Source organism: Psittacula echo (genome assembly GCF_963264785.1).
Source record: "Psittacula echo genome assembly, chromosome: 1".
NCBI lineage: Eukaryota > Metazoa > Chordata > Aves > Psittaciformes > Psittacidae > Psittacula > Psittacula echo.
In genome coordinates this window covers 161483110-161505517 of record NC_137735.1, presented here as the reverse complement: position 1 = coordinate 161505517, position 22408 = coordinate 161483110, and the positions used below count along the sequence as shown (strand labels likewise).

The following is a 22408-nucleotide window of genomic DNA, read 5'->3' as shown; positions in this document are numbered from 1 at the left end:
TTAAGTTTCTTCAAGGCTTCATTTTCCATAGCACTCTTGGTCTTCCTGAAGATTCTCCTGAAAATTCATCTGGAGTTTCATGTTGACTCGCTGTCTTGCTTCAAATTGCTTCTTGAGAGCCTGTGAGCCTTTCCTCTTTGCTTCAGGAATTGTATCTTGCTTTTCCACTCCATGAAAGTGAAAAGACAGAAGCTGTGGCAGATTTTTCTCTGTCTCTTATCCCATTACCAAACAATATTAATAAAGCACTTGCAGGGTGCCCAGGTTACATTATTCACATGTTTTAGAAGGTGTGCAGGATTCTGGTCAGCAAATGGCATTGACACACTATCCCTTTGCAATTCTAATTTTCCCTCACAGAGCAAAAACCACATGGCAAACTGAAAAGGGAAGAAAGGTCAGAGATGTATATTGTGTATCTGAAGCAATATTTTTTCAGTTGCTTTCAGTGCAGCAGTGTGCTGTCTTCCATTTCTTCATTTGCCAATGAAGATGCCATTGCGATGGGATGGAACACTTATTTCAGGAATACAGTTGCAACAGGAGCCTCTGAAAGAGTGGAAAATGAGTGCGGGATTTAGAAGTGCAGGATTTAGAATAGCAAAGTGGCACTGTTCCTAACCCATGTCAAGCACTCCTCGCTGAAGACATGGCAGACAAAACAAGCTGTTCGTTGAAATCCTAACTGAAAATACTGTATTAAATATCATGCAGTAACAGAACTGTTTGGCAGGCATTCCTTGTTGACAGTAACTAAGCATTTCTTAGCACCTTTGAGTAGATTATGATGCAGATGGTAAGGTCATTGTAACTTTTTTTCTGACAAGTGCATACACAAGCACACCTGACAGGTTTGTAAATGAGTATTTAAGGAGGAAAGTGCTCAAACCAGAGAAGGAGACAGCTTTGGCAGTAAGAGCTGACAAAGCACTATAGTAAGTCATTAAAAGACTAAATCTGATTGTATTAGTTTTTAGAGCTGAGCAATTTGCTGCTTTATATTGATGTTTATGGCTTAATAGTTTTTCCACACCAAAACTTTTCTTCCTCAGATGGATGCTTCATCCCTGGCAGTGTTCAAGGCCAGGTTGGACACAGGGGCTTGGAGCAAACTGCTCTAGTAGAAGGTGTCCCTGCCCGTGGCAGGGTTTGGAAATGGATGAGCTTTAAGGTCCCTTTCAACCCAAACCATTGTATGAGTCAGTTGAAAGGGAAGCAGTCTCCTTTGGTATGAAACCCACTTAATATCTGAGTGAGCCTGCTCACTTGGATCCAACTGCACCTGAGTCTCACATGCAAGATTGCTAATGCTTTGCACTGAGTAAAGGAAGCTTCTTTTCAGGTGGGTACTGCTTGTCCACCATCTAACCATATGCAGAGAGAAAGATGAGGGAAAACTGATTCAGTGGGCCAAGGAAAATGAAAAATACAGCAACCCAGAACAGATCCTCCTTAGCTGTGTTCTTTTTCCACCATCATGGACGAAGGTCTTTTCCTCCAGTGCTTATATGCCACATGAAGAAGCATTGAGCCATCCAAGGTTGGCCACTGTCATGCCGTGAAATAAGACAGTGGTTACACTTAGAGATATTCAATACCATCAGCTTCTAAGTGATGGTCTTTAAAGACTCATTCAACTATGTTTCACCCATTTCCACCCTACTATCAGCACTGCAGGCAGAGTTGAGATCATTTATCGCCACCTTTACTTTTCCTAGCTGAATGTAAAAATTACCTTTTTTTTCATTCCAGTAGAATAATTCTGAACCAGGTTTTGCAAGATTTGGTTTGGGAGCTAATTGCAGTCTCTTTCAGACAGTTTTCATCTGTTCATCACACACATGATGCAATTTAAACTCCACTTTAGCTTTGGCTTTGTCTAGGAAGGCTTTTCAGTTTCTTTTCTGTTTTCCCTTAACTATCAGAAATGTCATGCAAGACTGGTAAAGAAACCCAAGGAGACTGTTATTAGATGAGAGTGCTACAGATTAGCAGTCTTATAGAATGTGCCTTAAATTATATATTTTTGAATTCATTTTAAGGACAGATTTTCGTATTGAATTTCAGCTGTCTTTGTAAGTCTACAAGTTTTCTACTGAAACTAAAAGCCTCTTTAAATATATTACATTGTAAGAACTTGATTCCATTGACTTTATGGGCACATATAGTCCATAGATTTTGAAGGTTGTGAATCGCTGCTCTGAGATACCAGCGAGCAAACACCAACAACTGGCACTTAGTACATGGTTTGCATTGGCAGGGCTGCTAAAACATACCAGTGAAACTGCCCCAACATTTACAGTTTCCCTGTTTCCTCAAAACCGGATTTCCCTTAGTTGTGGACCAGAAGAAAGTTGGTAACCTCCTCATCAGGGATTGTAGTGATAGTAAAAGGGGTGATGGGTTCAAACTGAAACAGGGGAAGTTCAGGGTGGAGATAAGGAAGAAGCTCTACTGTCAGGGTGGTGAAGCACTGGAACAGGTTGTCCAAAGAAGTGGTAAATGGCCCATCCCCGGCAGTGTTCAAGGCCAGGTTGGACAGAGCCTTGGGCAACATGGTCTAGAGTGAGGTGCCCCTGCCCATGGCAGCGGGGTTGGAACTGAATGACCTTAAGGTCCTTTCCAACCCTAACTTTTCTATGATTCTATATAATTACATGCCCTTGAATACAGTGATCAACTTAATTTATTTCTAATATCTGTCAAACGTTAGTGCCTGTGGATGGTTTTGGTTTCTTTTCTAAAATCAGAAAGACAGCCTAGTGCGAAGTCCTATGGAAAGCTAAATCTGTGCTTACTAACTTGTTTCTTTTCCTCTGCTTCTCCATCGAGGCCTGTGAGTATAGAACTTGGGTATAATTAAGTACCTATATAGGAATGCAGTTAGGAAAAAACAGAGTTAGGTGACAGCTCTTAGAGTATTCCATTTGTTCTGCTTAAGCTTACGTTTTGTTTGGTTACAGTATCATTCAGAGTGAGAGAAAATAATCTTGATCATTTGCTGCCTGGTAAGACCAGAAATGTGAATGAAAATTCATGTTTCGTTCCCTCTTTGCAGGCAGAGTTCATTTGCTCAATTAAAAATGTTTTCTTCTGTGATTGCCTGAAGGCATTTGTCTGTGTCCTGCATGTTCTGGCTATTTCTTGTTCCCAATTATATTTCTTGGGTTTTCATTTAACTCCTTCCAGCTTGGACATTAACAATACGAGTAATTCTTCTCATCGAACTTCAGTCACTAAACAACTAGATGCCTGGATCAGAGTTATCTGATTTCAGAGTTAGAGAGTCAGGTACCTCTGCAGTTCATCCCATTGTAAGAGAGATGGCTTGTTGTCAAAGGAGACGTGCTTTGTGCAAGGAATGAGGGTAGTTGTGTTAATGCTGAAGTTGGCTGAGAGGAATCCCAACTACTTTTACTGCTGCTGTTGATTTTAATGGTAATTTAAAATACATTTTCCCTTTTCAGGACAGATGGCCAGTATAGAACAGGTATAATTTAGAGTGAAATAGCCCCATATAGAATCATAGAATAGTTAGGGTTGGAAAGGACCTTGAGATCATCTAGTTCCAACCCCCCTGCCATGGGCAGGGACACCCCACACTAAACCATGTCACCCAAGGCCTCATCCAACCTGGCCTTGAACACCGCCAAGGATGGAGCATTCACAACCTCCCTGGGCAACCCATTCCAGTGCCTCACCACCCTCTCAGTAAAGAATTTCTTCCTTAGATCCAATCTAAACTTCCCCTGTTTAAGTTTGAACCCGTTACCCCTTGTCCTATCACTACAGTCCCTGATGAAGAGTCCATCCCCAGCATCCTTAGTACTGTTGACTGTTACGATTTTAGTAATTTGTGTATGATGCTTGGAGGTCAAGGTCAGTTTGAAGCCATGTTGAGTTAAGTACTTTATAAACATAAAGAGAACACACCCTCCTCTGGTGAATAAGCCATGTACCTGTATTCTACAGTTGACGTAACATGAGTGGTGCTCAGTTAAAGTCAAAGACATAAAGTCAAAGACCTTCCAGTACCTAAAGGGGCTGACAAGAAAGCTGGAGAGGGACTTTTTACAACGAATGTAGGGAAAGGACAAGGGGAATGGCTCTAACCTGACAGGGGGAAGATTTAGGTTAGATATTAGGAGGAAGCTCTTCCCTGTGAGGGCGCTGAGGCACTGGCACAGGGTGCCCAGAGAAGCTGTGGCTGCCCCATCCCTGGCAGTGTTCAAGGCCAGGTTGGACACAGGGGCTTGGAGCAAGCTGCTCTAGTGGAAGGTGTCCCTGTCATGGCCGGAGGTTGGAGCTGGATGAGCTTTAAGGCCCCTTCCAACCCAAACCATTCTATGATAAATACTCCTATGTTTTAGCCAGCATATGCACATCTGGTAAGAAGACCAGAGATTTACAGCATAATTTTCAAGATGCTGGTAGTAGTTTCTTCCCTCAGCTCCTGTTCCCTCATTTTCATTACTCTTGATTTGCCATCAGCCTGGTATGCCACCTTGAAGGACTGCATTGTAAACCAGGTCACAGAAACAATCGGAGTTAAGGACCTCTCTAAAAGGAGAGGAAGGATATTTCTATCTTGATTTGTGTCACTTGCCCTGCTGCCCTACCAAAAGCTGTGTCAGTCAAACGTGGAGGCAGTAAATTCCAGAATAGGGGTGGGTGTGAGTAACTGGGTTTTAGAACTCCTTATCATGAAGCATTTAATGTCCAGCTCCCCACACCATAAAATTCAGCTCCATTGGCTAATTTAGCAACTAATTGCTAAGGGTTTGTGTTCAGTTCTTTTCCTTAACTGCAAAAACCTCTGTGTAGTTAATAACATAGAGGAGATACAAGGACTGGGGAAGTGTCACAGTCTGACTCACCTTAGTTTGTCACACAACAGACTTGTTGCAATCAGTGGCCTTGAGAACCTACCTATCAAAATACTCAACCTGGTAAGAAAAAAGTAATTCTAGTTATTTTCCTGTCTTTTATTATTAAATGAATTCCTTAATAAATGTGAAGTTGGTTACATTAAAATATTTTCAGAGATATTTGTAATTCTGGACACATTTGGATTATTAATACAGAATCATAACATGATATGGGTTAAAAGGGAGCTGTGAAGGTCATCTAAGCCAGCTTCCTGCTCAAAGCAGAGACATCTTCTGTGGAGGATGCTCAGGGCCATGTGCAGCTGGGTTCTGGATTTTTCCAAAGATACTTTGCATTTACTCTGGGTAGGTTTTGTTGTTGCTTAGGTGCTGTGTAAGAAGTTACTGTGCAAGACCCACAATACAAACAATGAATTGAATTCATTTTTTTAAGCACATTTCCTCATAAAGTTGTGTTGATGATAGCAGGGAGCTGGGACAGGAGAGGGGAAAGTGAGGACTGAGATGCTTTTGTTTTAGAACACAGCTCAACTCTAATATGCAATTCTGCTATTCTATTAAAGGATATTTATCTACTCATTTAAGGCTCTTGTAATGAGATGGGAAGTTTTATGTTGCCAGCTTTGCATTAAGAGATCTACAGTATATTTGTTTAAATACAACTTTTCTAGGTTATATTTCTAGGTGCTGTAGTGGAATTTATCTTCTCTGGCTTCAGATTGCTGCAGTGCAGATGAGTGCACCTGAGCTACTTGTTCTTTGCTGCCTTGAATGTCAGTGGAGAGAAATGGACACTTAAAACACTTCATTATTCTGATCCAGCTGCTGATGTCTCCATTGCACAAGATGCATCAGGCCTTGGACAAGCCTGTTGGTTATGAAGGTAGCCAAGGATAACTAGCCCTAATCTCTATCAATGCCTACACTTGTTGGCATGCATCTTACTCATTCTACAGGCCTTGGGAAAGCATTAATCTCAGTGTTCCTCAGCCCCATACTTGTAAATTGACTTTAATAATCTCAATGCTTTCTTCTGAATCATTTCAAGATATTTAATAGGAAGAGCCATCAATATAGAGGTTGTGCAGAAACACAAGCAAAACCTACCTATCTTTGATGCTATTGACTTGCTATAAAATACAACAGGCTACTTCTTAGCAGGTTTTACTTTGAAATAATGATTTTAAAAGATATTTAATGGGATTTTAAAACTAAGTACCAAAAAAACTATAGATAGAAATATGCTCAGATTTGCTACATTAGTTTTAAGCACCTACATAAATATTTTAGATAAAGTGAACGAATCCCTTCTCAGGAATAGAAACATTCTTTTCCAATCCTTTTGAAATTTTAAAGGTTTTTCATCTGTTCTATAGTAATTGATACAGAAAAGAGCAACTATGGTCTGTACCCATCAAGACCCGGCTCTTCTACTTATTTCCGCTTCCATATGCAGGAAAGATGTTCACATTTAAAAGTGGACAGTAGTGTGCTTTGAATAATACATTCAAATAGTGTTCACTAACATATTTTTAATCCACCTCTATTTTGTATATATATATACTGCCTTCAGTTATGCCCCTAGTGGTAATAAAACTGGATTTTGTCTCACTTTTAGTGGATAAGATGAACTCAGATTGGCAAAATCATGCCTAAAAGTTCTGAAATAAGAGTATGCCTGTAGGAGTATGAAGATCTAAGCTGACAGGGTGATCTTTTCGTCAGGGAGAACTACACTGAGTTGCTCACCCATTGTCTGCACTGATTTCCTCATCTGTTAAAAGGCCTAGTAATAATTCTGCTAGTAATGGGTTATCTGCTGTAAAACGCTTTGGAGGTTGTGGTAACAGCTAAAACTTATTAATATGAACATGTGCTTCAGGTTGGGTTCTTACATGCTGATACGATTATTTATACAACTGCTTGTCTTTTTTAATTAGCAAAGCAGATACTCATGTGGAAATTATGTAAATAGATGGATTTTAGCACAGCATTTCCTTTTACTCGTTAGAATAAAATGCAGTTCTCCGTAGGAGCAGCCATCCCCTCTCCTCCCATTGATTCAGCTTTCTTTTCTGTTTTCCCTTGAGATTTTTAGGTTGAAAGAGTAGTGAGGCCTGAAGTTTGGCAGAAAGACATCAAAACCTGTAAATACTGCCTAGCTATACCAAAAAAAAGCGCCTTTATTCTGCATATGTTTGCAAAAACCTAAGAAGTGCAGCTCTAATGAACTGGACTCTTAGGAATTTTATGCCTTGCAAAATAAAAAGATCTCTACACAAATCCCTTTTGTTCACAGGATTTTATGTGCATCTCTTGCATAGTGTTTTGCAGCTCGAGCTCTGAGCTGTATCCTATTAACCAGAGGTCTAACGAAGAACAGGAAGAGAAGAAGGAGCCTCCATGCTATTAATAACCTAATTAAACATTTAAAAGTCAGGAAAAATGTCAAGGACAGACAACTGGATTCACATTAGAGTCAGCTGCCTTATTTATTTCAATAGTTCCTAAAAATTTATTAATAGAATATGAGGCTTCTAAGCTTTCCAGCACAAGGTGATGCTGATGGCAAAATAGAGCTTGCAAGGTTATCCAGAAGAAATCATGTTGAGAGGCCATCTGGGTACGCGTGGCCACTGGGACAAAGATGAGTACAGAACTTCAGCGTGTTACATTATTTGGAGTTCATAGCAGAAATGAGTATGTGATTTGTGAGGCCCTGACAAACGAAGCCATCTGGTGTCCAGTGATAAATGTAGGTCTTCTGTCTTGTACCTTGTATGGGAAGAATAGAAAACAATGGTAGTTGTTTATGAGTTCTCAAAAGCTTGTGTTAGAGTCTAATGAACTAAAGCTTGGGTCATTTCTTCAGCTTGAAGAAGAGAAGGCTCCTTAAGAGGAGACCTTAGAGCAGCTCCAGTGCCTAAAGGGGCTACAGGAAACCTGGAGAGGGGCTTTGGACAAGGGCCTGTAGGGACAGGCCAAGGGGAATGGATTTAACCTGAAAGAGAGGAGATTGAGATGAGCTCTTAGGCAGAAGCTCTTCCCTGTGAGGGTGCTGAGGCGCTGGCACAGGGTGCCCAGAGAAGCTGTGGCTGCCCCATCCCTGGAAGTGTTCAAGGCCAGGTTGGACACAGCGGCTAGGAGCAACCTGCTCTAGTGAGTCCCTGCCTGTGGTATGAGGTTGGAACTGGATGAGCTTTAAGGTCCCTCCCAACACAAACCAGTCTGGGATTTCTTGTGTTAGAGTCTAGAACTAAAGCTTGGGTCATTTCTTGTGTTAGAATCTATGTAAACTAAGAGTAAGTTAGGTTTGTTTGTTTGGGGGTTGTTTTAAACATGCCTATGCATGCTGTCACTGACAATAAATAAAATCTGGCTTCATTTAGTGTGCATCAGGATAAACTTGTGTATCCTAGAGATTGCCAGTAGTCCAAAGAAGGCATTACTGTATTGTTCTGCCTTCATGTTTTGAGTATTTACTCTGTAATCATAAGTGTAAATATAACCATGATTACAGAGGGAAATTCTATGTATTTATGTATATATATTCTATCATTTTGTCTGCATATCTATTTTCTACATTTTAATTTGGATACTGACAAGGGTATCCTTTAGCTAGGATCAGCTTTAAGAGGATGCTGGAGCTCTTTCTCATGCTATTGTCTCTTGTTGCTCTTCCAGGTGAGTTGAAGATAAGTTAATCACGAGATAGTTGATTCTTTTTTCCTTGAGCAATGTGGAAAGCTGTAATGTGTCATCTCAAGATGAAGATGGGGCTAATGCATAACAGGCCTATTTGTAATCGGATTCTCAATAACAACGTGAATTCTGTTCTTCCTCAGGAATGTTGGTTTATGTCTGTAGAACTTTATCAGCAGTTTATGTCCTTTCATTTCTTCTTAGAGCTCTAACCAGATTGAGAAGACAACTGGGCTGGGCAGCTTGAAAGCTCTACAGACATTGGACCTCTCTAGCAATAAAATAACTAGTCTAGAAGGCTTGAAGAAACATGATCTACTACAGGTGATCAACTTAGAGGATAACCAGGTAGCATACTTGATTTTGATATATATATAATATAGCTTTTTCTAAGAATGCATAATTTTTCTTTCTAAAATCCAATCCCTTTTAAGGCTTAATCAAAGAATCTTAAAATCTGCAAGGAATTAATTATAACAGATCATATTTTTCCTTTCATATTTTACTCCAGTGTTGCTTCACATGTTGATCAATAGTGTACTCCTTAGGCCTTAGATCTCTAAATGGGTTTATCTTTATGTAGGTATCACTTCTGTCACATTTAGTGCTCACATACATAAATAACCAAGAGTGTTCTTCTGAGTGGATAAGATAGGGATGAGCATGCAGCTTTTCCAGCTTGATTATTCTTGAGGCCTTTTACTTATATCACAGCTTTTCTACTGCCAGGCCTCAGGAGGCTTTGCTGGTATCTCTCAGCCTAATTTTACAACCACAGGTTCTTCTGAGCTTTCAGCTGAAAACATCCTATGGGGCAGAATTCGTGGTCTCTGTTTATAAAGCAGCTTTCATTATGCAGCAGTATCCACTGGCAGTACAATGATACAGTCAAACTCATTTGGGTTTGAGTTTTGAAACCCAAGCCATATATACGGAATACTACTGATATTGATCTGCCAGCATCCTTACCTGAAAAGACTGGAAACTGAAGACTTAACTGAAAATTTGTGAATCATTTTAGCATCAAAGCTGGATCTGCTCATGAAAGAAAAATCTAAGAAAATAAGATATAAAAACATAAATCAGGATATTATTGATATTTTGACTGTATTGATAATTTTCTGTCATTTCCTTCATTTACAAGATACATTTACAGGATGTAATACAAGACTATGGATTGTTTTTTCTCACACTGTTTTCAGGCTGACATTTAAAGGTACATCAATTGCACAAGCCAGGAAACTAATAGTATGGTTGCTATTAGCACTAATAACACCACTTCCATTGCCTCATATAGTTTCCACTGTTCTTTAGCATGTAAAGCTATTAATTTTACCTCATCAGAATTTGCCTCTTAATGATGTTATTGAATCTCTTTAATGAGTCACCAGGTTTTGAACATTTCCTTCTAAAGGAAGGAAATTTAAAGAGAATTTAAAGTGAATTTTGATTAATTAACACAGAAAGATCTGAGTTTCTTGAGCTCATACCACCCAGCGTGATTTCAAATGCTTGGTTTATCTGCAAACTAGGTCTCTCTTATACATGTTGAGTGATTTTCCAGATGCTGACAGTTGGCATTCTAGGATTTCTTTATGAAATCCACCCAATTGACATTTAACTTGGTCAAAACTGTTTCATGGTGGGCTTCTTCATATCCCTAAATGAATACTGGGTAGGCTATGGTGGAGGATTGTGGTTTTAGACTGAGTATAGGGATAGAATCTGGAGTCTTCTAAGTTCAGTCTTTCAGCAGTGGAGGCAGAATAGGTATCAAGCATTACAAGGCCAGTCATCCCAGCCTACCATGGATCCAGTGACCTCTGGAACTCCCTCTCCACTAATGATAAAGTGAGGTTAGGGTATTGGTTTGAACCAGTTTAGCAGATGCCATCCCTGGCATTGTTCAAGGCCAAGCTGGACAGAGCCTTGGGTAACATGGTCTAGTGTGAGGTGTCCGTGCCCATGGCAGGGGGTTGGAACTGGATGATCTTAAGGTCCTTTCCAACCCAAACCATTTTGTGATGCTATGGCTAAAATGAGGCAACATGAATTCCATTAGATGGATTTAATTGACGACCTTACAACTGTTCACTCAGCATTTATAGTGCCTCAAGTGAGACTTTGTTTTGGGCACACAAACTCTGATTTAATCCCACTGAACTTCTAATGCTTGTCTGATGTGCCCGAGTGCAACCAAGCCAGGTTTCCTGTGTGGATAGAGGAGACCTTAAGTGGAAGGCATCATCCTCTGGACACACACAGCCAAGGACAGCTGTGCGGATGCTTTTCAATCAAGTGCTGCAACTTAGGTAGGATGAACTTGAGCTGCAGTGAAAAGAAACTCTTCTTAGAAGGATTTTCTTTTGCCAGTCAGCTGAAGCACAAATATAAGTGCACAATTGCCTCACTTAAGCACATCAGCCACATAAAAACTGAATGTGTCAGGGCCTGACATTTGAAAGAACTGCAAAAGATCAGGTGGTTTGAAATTGCTGTCTGTATTGTGCTGCTCCTCCAGCTAACGTACAGGTTGTCTGCCTTTTGTGACTAGAAGTGCCTTATTGAATGCACTTAACATATATATCTGTTTTGTGAGTATAATGAAGTTGGTTTATGTCCAGATTTTAAAAGCAGAGACTAAAATGCCTTTCCACCTCCCACACCCCCCATAGTTATCATGGATTCTGTTACTGCTGGTTTATGTTCTCTTTCTGTCACTAATTAGATTGCTGAGCTGCATGAACTTAAGCACATTGAAAATCTGCCTCTCCTCAGAGTTTTAAATCTGTTAAAGAATCCTGTACAGGTAAGAGGAAGCCAAAAATAAGAATCTGGAACTGCTGGTTTGGATCACACCAGAATCCCTTTAGCCTCAGCTTCTATATCTGACAGGGGCCAGGTCATTTTAGGGAGTCAGTACAGGAAACACTGAGTGATGGCTTTCCTGTCATGGGTACCAACCTTCGTCTGGGAGCTTTGTCTAAACAAAAGCTGCATGTGAATCATGATGTTTAACACAGTAAATCTGTTGAATTGATTGCTTCAATTTGTGAATCCATTTATAATTTGTATTCACAGCATTCCATGATTTTAGTTTGGGAAAAGATTCTCTTTTCTTTTGCTTTGAAGGTCTGTACTCGATTGTCCCTGGTAAAAGCCCAAAGGAACTTACTAGTGTCCCATTTAAATCATGTGTCTCTCGAACCTGTACCATCTTTTCTTCTCTAGGATTTACTTAGTTCTTATTTATGGCTCCCATAATATTCCTCAAACAATGAATTAAACATCCATTTTATCAACAACAACAGTTGCAAAATATAGGAAATTCTAAATTTGCCTCTGCCTTTATCATTTGTCCTGGGTGATAAAAGGCGATTCTCTCCTGACTCTTGTGATTTCTAAATTTTATGTGAATTTTACAGTGATTTCCAATGTTAGAAAGAAGAAAAATATTAACAGTTTAATTTCTTCTTCCTGTAATTGCCAGTTTGGCTTTGGCTTTCATGAGGATGGTCTGTTGTGGCACACAATGACATTACTGTGTAAGAAATACCCAAAATAGGCTGCCCCTGCTCTCTGTAATCCAAAAGCCTTTTTCTATTCAGATGTCCTTCCCCAAAGCAAAGTCTCATCATATTCCTTTCAATTACTCTTTTAATAGCTTATACATGCAACAACCATCTTATGACAGCTGTTCTGTTGTTTAACAGGACCTTACTGGTTTGGAACTAGGAACCTTCATGAACTTGTCAGTGTCGGCTTTTTAATTTGACTTTCAATTATTCTTTTTATTGTCTCAGACTTAAAAGCCTATATGATAACAGATTTATGGTGCAAATTCTCTTTTAAAGTTCCTATACTATGACTGAGTTTAGAATTATTAACCATAGTTTATTACTGTGTAATATTACTATGTAACTTATCATAGTGATAGGACAAGGGGTAATGGGTTCAAACTTAGGAGAAGTTCAGGCTGGATATGAGGAAGAAGTTCTTTACTGTGAGGGTGCTGAGGCACTGGCACAGGGTGCCCAGAGAAGTAGTGAATGCTCCATCCTTGGCAGTGTTCAGGGCCAGGTTGGACAGAGCCTTGGGTGACATGGTCTAGTGTGAGGTGTCCCTGCCCATGGCAGGGGGTTGGAACTGGGTTATATTAAGGTCCCTTCCAACCCAAACCATTCTATGATTCTATAATCCCTGCATAGATAACACTTCTAGTTCTCCAACAGTCTTTCTTGGTGTTATAGTGGACGTGGTGGTGAATTTTAAGTTCCCATCTTGACCTTTTGAACAATGTAGTTGGAGACTTTGAGCAATTATTAACTCTTGCTGCAGAGGCTAAGCTTGTGGTGGGGTGTGAATTTATAGTGTATTGACATCCTTCAAGGTAAAGAGCTTTTGATGTTGCAATGTATTAAGGCCAATTCAATTTCAACTGATTGAGATGAAATATTAGACTGATGAAGTTCGATACTTTATGTCAAAGTGGAAACTTTGTCCTTCAGGAGCAAGCAGATTATTGGCTCTCGGTGATTTTCATGTTGCTCAAACTAACAGAACTGGATCTCAAGAACATTTCAGTGAAAGAAAAGGTATGTAAATATGATACCCTTCTGAATTTGTCCTAAATAAAGAATATTAAAAACTATGCATGAAAATGCAGCTTTGTAGTCATGTGGGAGTGACAAACGTCCTGTGTTTTAGCCCCCAAGATAAGCTACAAATTCAGACATCTGCTTTTAAATCTGGTGTTCAAGGCCAGGTTGGATGGGGCTTAGAGCAACCTGCTTTAACAGAAGGTGTCCCTGTCCATGGCAGGGATTGGAACTGGATGAGCTTTAAGGTCCTTTCCAACCCAAACCAGTCTGGGATTCTCTATGGAATTTCTGGCAGTTGTGGTATGTAAAAATGCAAGGCTTCTTACCTAAAAACTTAGTTCAGTGAAGAGATTTACTTAGCAGCCATTGTTATTCAGCTAGTGAATCCAAACGGGCAACTACATTCATGAAACACTCTGAAGTGATAACCACTGTGCTATCTCTAAAATACTGTTGTTGGGAGTTTTTTAGTGTCATGCACGGCAAAGTGAACTCTGGAAGTTAAAGTGCTGCTTGTATCCCATTCTACTCCATGCAGCTTTCACTGCAAAATCTTCTGCCAAAACCAAACCTTCAGTGGTAATAGAATCCTTTCCCTGTTGTGCAGCTTTTACTGTAATTTGGTTGCTGCATGTAGTATTTGGGCCCAAGCCATGCTAGAACTGTTAGGATCAACAGCTGCCAATTGGGGTTGGATTTCAGGGAAATAAGCTTTAAAATTATCCTTCCTGGAAATTCATTGCTCCTAACTTTGACTGCATAAATATCAGAGTTCTTGTTGAATGCCAGACTCTCTCTGTCTTGAGCACAGAGAAGGGATAATATCAGGGTGTAATTCACCCACTTATCCAAGTGTGGTTTTGAAGTGAACCCCCTAGTTGCCCAACTTGCTGTGCTTGAGTCTCAGTATGGAATAGTCTTGCAATATGTTCCCTGTGAGGGTGCTGAGGCACTGGCACAGGGTGCCCAGAGAAGCTGTGGCTGCCCCATCCCTGGCAGTGTTCAAGGCCAGGTTGGACACAGGGACTTGGAGCAACCTGCTCTAGTGGAAGGTGTCCCTGCCTGTGGCAGGGGGTTGGAACTGGATGAGCTTTAAGGTCCTTTGCAATCCAAACCATCCTATGATTCTATATGAACTAGACCTCTTTTGGGCTTAACCTTAACTGGATGATGTGCAACTAAGTAGCTCCTAACCATTAATTCAGACCAAACTAACTCGAGTGAAATGAGCTCCCTTTCTCCACTCCTCCCGAAATAGTGTGGATATTGGGTCCTGAGTACTGAAAGTCTTGCTTTAAAGACCCACTTCTGTTGCACCACACTACTGGCTAATAAAGGCATGGTTCTCATCAAAACTTTGCAGCAGTGTTTTGCAGCAGTGTTGTCTCATTGATATTTGATGGTTTACCTGAAGTGACTTGGTAGTTCTTTACCTGATTCTGAGTGCACAGCATTAATAACACCAAAAAATATGCAACGCATTAATGGTCAGTACCCTCAATAGAGCTTTCAATAGAATGGATGGAAGGAATCCTTGGAGTTTAAGTGCTCCTCATTCCAGGAAAGCCAGAAATGCATTGTCAGGAGAAAACTGCAGTTTGTTTACTTTGTTAATGCCCATTCTGTTCCTCTTCTGACAAAGAAATGAATGACTTCAGTCCCTGAGGATTTTACATCAGCATCTTCCACCAGCACTAAGAGGATGCAAATTAATGGATAATTAAAACCTAACCAAAATTACTTTGCATCTTATATGGCATCCTGTTTGCTTTCCAGTAAAATGGTGACTATATTAAAGATGGTAAGCTATATCTAGCTACCTTCCATCCGTCCATCCATCAGATTGGGCTTAAAACTCCTGAAAAGATTTATGTGCTCACAGATAAGCCAAATCTAAAGACTGACCCTCATAAATACAAAGCCACCATTATTCATAGTGGTCTGCTAAGCATATAGGAGCTGGAAACCATAACATCACTGCTCTTCTTTCTTTTGCCCCTAAACAGGTTGCTGCTGTGAATAAATATGATCCTCCTCCAGAAGTAGTTGCTGCTAAAGACCATATGACTCATGTTATGCGTGGCGTGATGCAGCCCCAGAAGATCTTTGACAGGTAAGATTCCCTCCACTTCACATCTGCTCCTGAGGGTGGCACATGTGTAAAGCACAATGTGTTGGCATATTTAGAGGGCCGTTTTCCTGTCCCTCTCCCACCTCTAAATGGATCTACTGAAGAGGAGATATGGTATTCCGTTCATTAGCAGGCTGGAAATCAGGCAAATCTTATAGAATCATAGAATAGTGAGGGTTGGAAAGGACCTTCAGATTATCCAGTTCCAACCCCCCTGCCATGGGCAGGGACACCTCACACTAAACCATGTCACCCAAGGCTCTGTCCAACCTGGCCTTGAACACCACCAGGGGTGGAGCATTCACAACTTCCTTGGGCAACCCATTCCCCAGATCTTATTTGATTGGAATTGATTATGGAATGAAATCAGTCATTCACTTCTAAAGGCTCAGACAAATTTTCTGCAGCTCCGTTGCTTTTAAACAATCTGTTGAAACAGATGGCCACAAGCACCATCAATGAAAGATGCAAAATTTCTCTCAGTTCCCAAAGGCACTTGAAAAATCTCTAGAGACAGAAGAGAGCCATAAAACACAACTTCTTCCTGTTCTGCTTACTGCTTCTCTTTACACTGTTGGCATCCCATTGCGAACAAAATGACCTTATTTTGTGGCTTTGGGGCACATTTTATATTCATAAGGTGAGATTTTTAAGTTTCTCCTTAGGGAAGTCCAGCTACTTCTGTCTTTGGGAGGAGATGGTGCTCATTGCCACTTAAAAGCATAGGTGGGAGAGGCAAATCGTTGTGCTTTTCCAGTGTTGCCATAGGCATGCCGGGTGACTTCCCTCGGTTTCATTTCTCATGGAGAAATCGGAAATGGCCATAATTTGCTGCTTTGCAGATGTGTTATGATGCTTCCTTGATGAGTACTTGGAACATGCTCTGATGGAAAAAGTTATGAAATATATGTGATCTATTCTTATATTTGCTACAGTGGGTACTGAGATCAACTTTCATGTCCCCACATCCCATTGTAGCACCATTTTGGACATCTGAATTCATAACTGACTAACCCAATACACTGAACCTGCCTTCCAGTATCTGAAGGGGGCTACAAGAATGCTGGAGAGGGACTCTTCACCAGGGTTTGTAGCGATAGGACAAGGGATGATGGATTCAACCTTAAACTGGGGAAGTTCAGGTTAGATATAAGGAAGAAGTTCTTCCCTCTGAGGTTGCTGAGGCACAGGCACAGAGTGCCCAGAGGCGTGGTAAATAGATGCTCCATCCCTGGCATTGTTCAAGGCCAGGTTGGACAGGGCTTTGGGCAACAAGGCCTAGTGTGAGGTGTCCCTACCCATGGCAGAGGGTTGGAACTGTATGATCTTAAGGTCCTTCCCAACCCAAACCATTCTACAAGTCTATGAATTTAGATCCATGATTTATTAGCTCAGAAATCTTTAGGTTTAGAATAACTTTATTTCAAGTCTTATGTTTCCTGGGATTGTTGACAAAAGACTGGAGCTATCCCATGGGTGATGACAGCTCTGAGAATTCATAGCAGCCTGTTAAAAAAGCCTCCTAAGATTTATTTACCGCTCTGCAGGGCTGGCGGTTTCTTTAACTAAAAGCACAATACTTTTACCTAAAGGCATGGATTTCTTCCAGTGCTGACATACGCTCTATTTAAATATTTGTTTACTGGATTGTGTACGTGTATCTTTTTTGCTGGAAAACAACAATTCTGTCTTGTGTCAGAGGTATTGTATACACAAACATAGAAACATGCAGACCAACATAGATGGGGCTGACCAAGATTGCTAATGATGCTTTGAATGCTCGCCCGTGCTCAGCTGGAAAGCAAATGACAGAGTCATTAGTGAAATCTTCCTAATGAGGATGTTTTCCAGACTTCTACACTCTAAAATGTTTATTGGAACCAGCTTAGTATATAGTTCATTTGCATCTATCATTTTAAATTCATTAATTTGTAGTAATATCTGTATTAAGAAGTGAAAATAAGGCAAAAAGTTACATTCTTGCATAGCCTGCAGTCAAAAAACGTTCACATTAAGTTCCTTATGCCATTGCCTCTCTGTGTGTGCCTTGTGGTTCTTCACTTACATAGCAACACACCACTGAAAAATATGATGGTTTTCCCCTACTATACATGCATGTGGCATTTTAAAAGGCAGCTTGATCATAGTTAGAACTGCTAAATGGGGAGCAGAAATCTATTAACAGGGGGCTTTTCAATCTAAGTAGAATCATAGAATAGTTAGGGTTGGAAAGGACCTTCAGATCACCCAGTTCCAACCCTTCTGACATGGGCATCACACTAGACCATATCACCCAAGGCTCTGTCCAACCTGGCCTTGAACACTGCCAGGGATGGAGCATTCACAACTTCCTGGGGCAGCCTGTGCCAGTGCCTCAGCACCCTGACAGTGAAGAACTTCTGCCTTATCTCCAACCTGAACTTCTCCTGTTTCAGTTTGAACCCATCACCCCTTGTCCTATCACTCCAGTCCCTGATGAAGAGTCCCTCTCCAGCATCCTTGTAGCCCCCTTCAGACACTGGAAGCTGCTCTGAGGTCTCCACGCAGCTTCTCTTCTCCAGGCTCAACAGCCCCCATGCTCTCAGCCTGTCTCCATATGGGAGCCGCTCCAGCCCCTGACCATCCTCGTGGCCTCCTCTGGACTTGCTCCAGCAGCTCTATGTCCTCCTTGTGTTGAGGACACCAGAACTGCACACAGTGCTGCAAGTGGGGTCTCGTGAGATGAGACTTGGTATCTGGCTACTGAGGATCAATTCATTCCGAGAAGAAGAGCATGCTTTTCTTTAACAATGAAAGTAATTAACCCTTGGAACCATTTACCAAGAATTCCTCACATCTGGAATGTTTATAATTAAAGTATACTCTAACAGAACCCCAGGAACCAGGCTTGAAACAAGAACTAACTTGGGGAAACCCTGTAGCCAGTGTGATGGTGCGAGTCTGACTTAGATGATCTCAGTAGTCCCTTCTGGCCTTGATATCTATTAATCTTGCACAGCAGTCTATTACTGTACTCACCAAAGACAAAGAAAGAGGAAAGATGCTCATTAAATGAGCTGAGATACTGCTGACAAGTTATAGGCAACCCAAAACTTCTGGTTTCTCTTTTGAGAATCAGTAAGTGGGGATGTAATGAAACAGAGGATTATGGAAATATTCTCCATGTTCTTCTGATGAAATAATAAATCCAAGGAATTTGAGGATGTGAGGAATTTGAGCAATGGAAATTTACTTCAGAGAATTTGAATTCTGAGTATAAGCATGTCAATAATTATATATTGTGTCATTATTTGATTCAACACTTCATTGCAACAGGAGAGATTACAGAGGAATTCTGCATTTGCAAGCATGTAACAAGCTCTGTGCAAGGAGAGGGAATATATTTAAACTGTGCTGAAGATAAGGGTTCTTTCTTCACAGACCTGCTTTGACATCTTTATTCACAAAGGGCATGGCCTTGAGCAAGAGAACCTTTCTGCTACATCTTGTTAAATTTGAATCTCTAGTCAGTGAGAGTGTTTCCTGGAATTCCCATCTTTGAAATGGTTCATCTACAACAATGCACTTGTAGCAGCCACAACTGTCACTAATACTTTCTGGGATCATGTTGCCTTAAACTGGTCTTTGCACAGAAACCCAGTTTGTGTTGGAAGGGACCTTAAATCTCATCCAGTTCCACCCCCTGCCATGGACAGGGACACCTTCCACTAGAGCAGCTTGCTCCAAGCCCCTGTACCCAACCTGGCCTTGAGCACTGCCAGGGATGGGGCAGCCACAGCTTCTCTGGGCACCCTGGGCCAGCGCCTCAGCACCCTCACAGGGAAGAGCTTCTGCCTAAGAGCTCATCTCAATCTCTCCTCTGGCAGGTTAAAGCCATTCCCCTTGGCCTGTCCCTACAGGCCCTTGCCCAAAGCCCCTCTCCAGGTTTCCTGTAGCCCCTTTAGGCACTGGAGCTGCTCTAAGGTCTCCCCTTCAGGAGCCTTCTCTTCTCCAGGCTGCCCCAGCCCAGCTCTCTCAGCCTGGCTCCAGAGCAGAGCTGCTCCAGCCCTCGCAGCATCTCCGTGGCCTCCTCTGCACTCGCTCCAACAGCTCCACGTCCCTCTTGTGCTGCTGCCCCAGAGCTGGATCAGGGCTGCAGGGGGGGTCTCCCCAGAGCACAGCAGAGGGGCAGGATCCCCTCCCTGAGCTGCTGCTCACGCTCTGGGGGTGCAGCCCAGCACAGGGGGGAGTCTGGGCTCAAGTGCACACTGAAGCTGGGTCATGGGGAGCTTCTCATCCACCAACACCCCCAAGTCCTTCTCCGCAGGGATGCTCTCACCACATATGTTAAAAGGGAAAAGACAATCTTAGCAGCTTAAAAAATCATGACAGGAGGAAGCTATTTTTTGAACTGAACAGAATGTCACAACTTAATACATTCAGATAAGGATTTTTAAGGTGTATTTTTACCTTCTTCGGTATTTTTCATGTATTGTGCTAACAAACTTGTACTTATATTGTCCAATGTCTTGTAAATGACACTAAACAGCACAGTAAGTAAAAAAATCTTTAAATATCCCAAGGGTTCTGCTACTGTCTTGCTTTAAAATAGCCTAGTGGATGGAACACTGAACCACAGTCTGGGTTCATTTCACAGTTTAGTAACAGCTCATATGTACAGAGATGATCCAGTCTCTTAATTTATTAGGTGTATCTGTTGTGTCTTTTGTGAGGCTGGTACTCCATAGAGAATTAGGAGGCTCAATTTCCTTATTGTCTCAGTGCTTCTGAAGCATCAAGTCCCATTATATACCAATAGTCTGGTAGATAATAGAGCTGGTTTGCTGATACTAAATAGGAGTAAAGCCATTACTTCGAAATCTCTCTCTTCCATGCTTGTGTTCAATGGTTATCGTTACTTCTTAGTTACTTAGAAAAGGTAAAAGAAATACACTCTGGTTTCAGGTATGTGCCTTTACCTGCTTAAATTGCATTAAATGGAAGCTAAATACACATAGGTTGTTTCCATCCTCTTTAAATTTATTTAAACTATTTATTAGTTAAAAATGAATGAGTTTGGAGCTGTTTTAACTATTTCTGACATATTATCAAGTGGCTTCATCAGAAGGTCTAGCTGAGGGTTAAAAATGAAAGTCCACAGTTGTGTTCCATTTTTAGCTGTCTATGTAAATTGCTGGACACAACTGCTTTTCATTGCAGTATTTACAGCTGGAAGTGGAAATCTGAGGCTTTAACCATCTGCTCAGCATGGAGAAAATGGAGGGCTTTGTATTTCTGTAGCACTTTGGGTTCTTCTAGTGTGGTGGTGTTTGTGTTCAGTGGATCATAGAGGTTTTCATTGTCTTGAATTGTAGAGTCCTTTACAAATCACCACCTTCATCTGGCAAGGCCATGGAAGTCAGCAAGATTCCATGCAGGAGCGTGGAAAGGTTGGTAGGATTGAGTCCAGGTTCATGCTAGGCTCATTATCCTCATCGTTAAAACAGTACCAGCTCTGCAACAGACTTAGAAAACTCTTAAACATATGCCAGCAACACTGTGACTGCAGAGGGAGCTTTAGAAAAGGCTATAAATCAGAAAAGATTATAGCAGATAGAACATTATTCCTTTGGCAAAAGAGACCCAGGGGTCCTTAATGCAGCATTTTGTGCTATTTTTATGTTTAGAGCATGTCAAACTGAGCACACGCTTCTCCTGGTTGTTGTCTACCCTGCGAACAATGTGAACAGTGTGATAGACAGATGAGATTAGTTGAAATGATGATAAAGCCTCCATAGAAGCTTTATACAAAGTCGCTAAAGATTTCATTTGCAGGTAATGTGACAGCTCCTTTATTTTCCTTTCTTGTAGCACTTTACCTTCTCTTGATACCCCCTACCCCATGCTGGTATTAGCTGGTCCTGTAGCCTGTGGTAAGAGAGAGCTTACTCACAAGATCTGCAGACAGTTCAACAATTTCATCAGATTTGGGTAAGTTTGCTCCCTAAGTTGAAACCACCAAGTGATCCAGGCTAGAATTGCTCCTGGTTTAGTGGCTGTTGCTGCTTCTCTTCATAAAGAAGTTAAAGACAAACAATAAATGTTCATTGCTCTGCATTTTATCTCTTCCCAGGGCTTGATTGCCTGAAGTCATCACATACTTCCTTAAAAGAAAAGCTATTTAAATGCTTGTGTTCTTTTCAAAGGTGAACAGCAAACAAACAAAAGTGTCATTTAGTGCTCCTTTTATTGATCTGTTCCCTCTCTGCTCACTGATGCCCCTCAACCAAAGCATCTGTTTATATACATATGCATTTCTCTTTATTCTTGTAATGTACCTGCATATAATACATTAGCATGCATGTGCTGAGGGCATCCAGAAGCTAAGAAAAGAAGCAAGTGCAGTTGCTGGACCAGTTTATTATCCTGGGAGTAGTGTTATCAAAGCAAATGGCACCTTTCAGACTTCACCACATGCTAGGAGGACAAATTCTCCCTATCTGAAAGGCCTGAATTATGATCCTTTTGGGCTCCCTGTGTGTTTAGTGGAGAGAACCTATCTCTTCCCAAGGGAGATTCAACCTTTATGAATCACTTCCCTGAGGCACCTACTTATTTCCAGTGCCCAAGAGACAGGAAGTCTGGCTAAGTTATATCACCACTATCTGGTACTTAAAGTTAGGTGGTGCAAGCTGATAACTTTCGTCCACCCATTCCATTCTTCAAGATACCTGACTTTCATAGGTCTTATAGCACATGCTATCTCTTTCCAAGAGAGGTTCAACCTTTGTGAATCACTTCCTTGAGGTACCCACATATTTCCAGTGCCCAGGAGGTAGGAAGTCTGGCTGAATTAGATGACCACTGTCTGATGCCTAAAATTAGGTGGTGCAAGCTGTTTCTCTTGTCCACCCATTCACAATACCTGACTTTCATAGGTCGCATAGCACATGCTATTCAGCACCAGTCTATATTCCTATGTACTTTATATTGTTATATTGTCTCTCCTCTATTCTCTCCTTTACTACACTGATTTATCCATTAATTTTCAACTAGACTTTAGCCATAGTTTCACATATATTGCCACAGTAGAACCTGGGTCTCTA

General features: G+C 41.1%; 1 protein-coding gene across 1 annotated transcript in view; it reads left to right on the top strand.

Moving 5' to 3' along the window:
• The window catches only part of LRGUK (leucine rich repeats and guanylate kinase domain containing), a gene marked incomplete at both ends in the record, with an annotated part of 57289 nt that overhangs the window by 5304 nt on the left and 29577 nt on the right, over window positions 1-22408 (top strand). Inside the window, 6 exons of the mRNA XM_080610554.1 lie at window positions 4825-4949; window positions 8796-8939; window positions 11320-11400; window positions 13100-13186; window positions 15199-15305; window positions 21174-21293. Coding sequence (XP_080466680.1) covers window positions 4825-4949; window positions 8796-8939; window positions 11320-11400; window positions 13100-13186; window positions 15199-15305; window positions 21174-21293 — 664 coding nt within the window. The remainder of the gene's footprint in view (window positions 1-4824; window positions 4950-8795; window positions 8940-11319; window positions 11401-13099; window positions 13187-15198; window positions 15306-21173; window positions 21294-22408) is intronic.